At 36.7% G+C, this 1850-nt stretch overlaps 1 protein-coding gene across 1 annotated transcript; it reads right to left on the bottom strand.

Annotated features, from left to right (window-relative positions):
- Positions 1 to 864: 864 nt before the first annotated feature.
- LOC122601309 lies at positions 865 to 1389 on the bottom strand. The gene has a single exon (XM_043774078.1). It carries the CDS (start codon positions 1387 to 1389, stop codon positions 865 to 867), a length of 525 nt encoding a protein of 174 aa, XP_043630013.1.
- Between the last annotated feature and the right edge of the window lie 461 nt (positions 1390 to 1850).

Below are 1850 nucleotides of genomic sequence, written 5' to 3' on the forward strand. Positions count from 1 at the left end.
TGATCCAATTTACCATGATTTGATGAAAGCCAAAACCAATTAAAATAACCCGTAAAAACTTCCAATTCACGGTATCATAGGTCTTCTGTATATCAACTTTAAAAGCACACCGAGGCGGGCCAAGATCTCTATGGTAGTTATGCATCAGTTCTTGAGTGAGCAAGATGTTATCAGAATGCGTCTACCGGGGATAAAAGTACATTGGTTTATATCCACAATATCATCGAGACCTTCCTTAATTTTGTTTGTATTGATCTTACTAATACAGTTATATAGAACGTTACAACACGAGATAGGTCTAAAATCCGTAACCCCAGCAGGAGTTCTTACCCTTGGGATCAAAGCAAGAAATGTATGATTAAGTTCATTGAGGATCCGACCTGTTTTAAAGAAGTCGTGAATAACATTACACACTCACTTCCTTTAGTTTTGGGGGTTGGTTCATCCCCCTTATATTCCAAGATGCGATGTTATACATTGGGAACTGACTGAGCGGGAGTGCTTACCCCTGTTTTGTTCAATCCCTGTGGTTCTTCAAAAATCACTTCATCATCATCACTATCTAAAAGAAAATCAGGAAGGTTATTCTTTACATTTTTTTCCTTCCCATCAGCTCTAATCTCATTTCCAAAATCATCAACCCCCCCCCCCATCTAGCACCGAATAAGGATTATTAATTTGAAGACGAGGTTGGTTTGAATTCGAACCCTTAGTAGTTCTTTGTACCATCACCGAAGATGACAAACCATTTGTATTTGTTTGTTTTGCTCGGTATATCAAATTGGGTTTTGGTTTAGAAAGTTCGACACCCTCAATATGTATACCCTTATTTTTCTTCTTACGCACAACAGTAGTAAAACCATCCTAATTTGGCTGAGTATCCTTTACAGGGACCGGTTTGGCTTGCAAAGGACAAAAAGAGTCTTCATGGCCAAAAACCTTGCAATGTTTGCAATGAGGAGGACACCATACATACTTAATGGATACCTCTTGCTTGGTGAAACCCTCCCTATTAACATTGGGGATTCCGACTATCAATGAATCCTTAAAATCTTTAGTAGCACCCAATTCAATCAAAGCCCGAGCAAAGGAGTGTCGCCCCCATGATTGAAGGCACATATGACTCGTATAAGAGTCTAACAAAACTGGTCTTCCTAGTTTAGAGGCTAACATACTTAATCCATCCTTAGTATATGCCACAAGAGGTACATCATAAAGCTTTATCCAAACAGGAACATTTGTCATGTCTCCTTTTACCAAGGAGACATTTGGTGTCCATTCATTTAAAAAATTAGGAGTGGAACAGATCATCCAATGTCCCTTTTCCAACACTTGGGTCATGCCCTCCTTTGAATCGAATTGAAAGATAAAGAATCCAACAGTATTCATCATTACTTTTTTTAGCCCAAGTGTTTTTAACATACATTTTTACCATAAACAACAAGACTCATATAATTCACTAAGAATCATATAATTTCCTACAGAATCATTAGATGCTTATCAAATCTCTCGTGCAATAAGAACTAGTTTGACATACAAACTGACACTTATTAAGACAAAAATAAAAATAAAAATAAAAATAAATAAACAAAATAAAAACTAAACTACTTTATTTATTTACAAGAAATTCTAAGTTTCTGCGGATTAGATCAGATTAGCATTTACATAAGTCTGCAAGTGAGAAATAATTCTCTTATTATTAGTTATGAACACTGACTCAACCACTATTACCGGTATATTTGTCCTCTTAAACACTCGGTACTTCCAGTTTCCTTTGAGTTGTGACATTTCCAACATACCCTGGCCAAGGACAATCACCATGTAACCCGAGTAGCCTAAAAGGCCACTAA

This window comes from Erigeron canadensis, chromosome 5 (genome assembly GCF_010389155.1).
Source record: "Erigeron canadensis isolate Cc75 chromosome 5, C_canadensis_v1, whole genome shotgun sequence".
NCBI classification, from domain to species: domain Eukaryota; kingdom Viridiplantae; phylum Streptophyta; class Magnoliopsida; order Asterales; family Asteraceae; genus Erigeron; species Erigeron canadensis.

Excerpts from the sequence above, each read along its gene's own strand:
- LOC122601309 (XM_043774078.1), bottom strand. The coding sequence starts at position 1,389 with ATGAATACTGTTGGATTCTTTATCTTTCAATTCGATTCAAAGGAGGGC.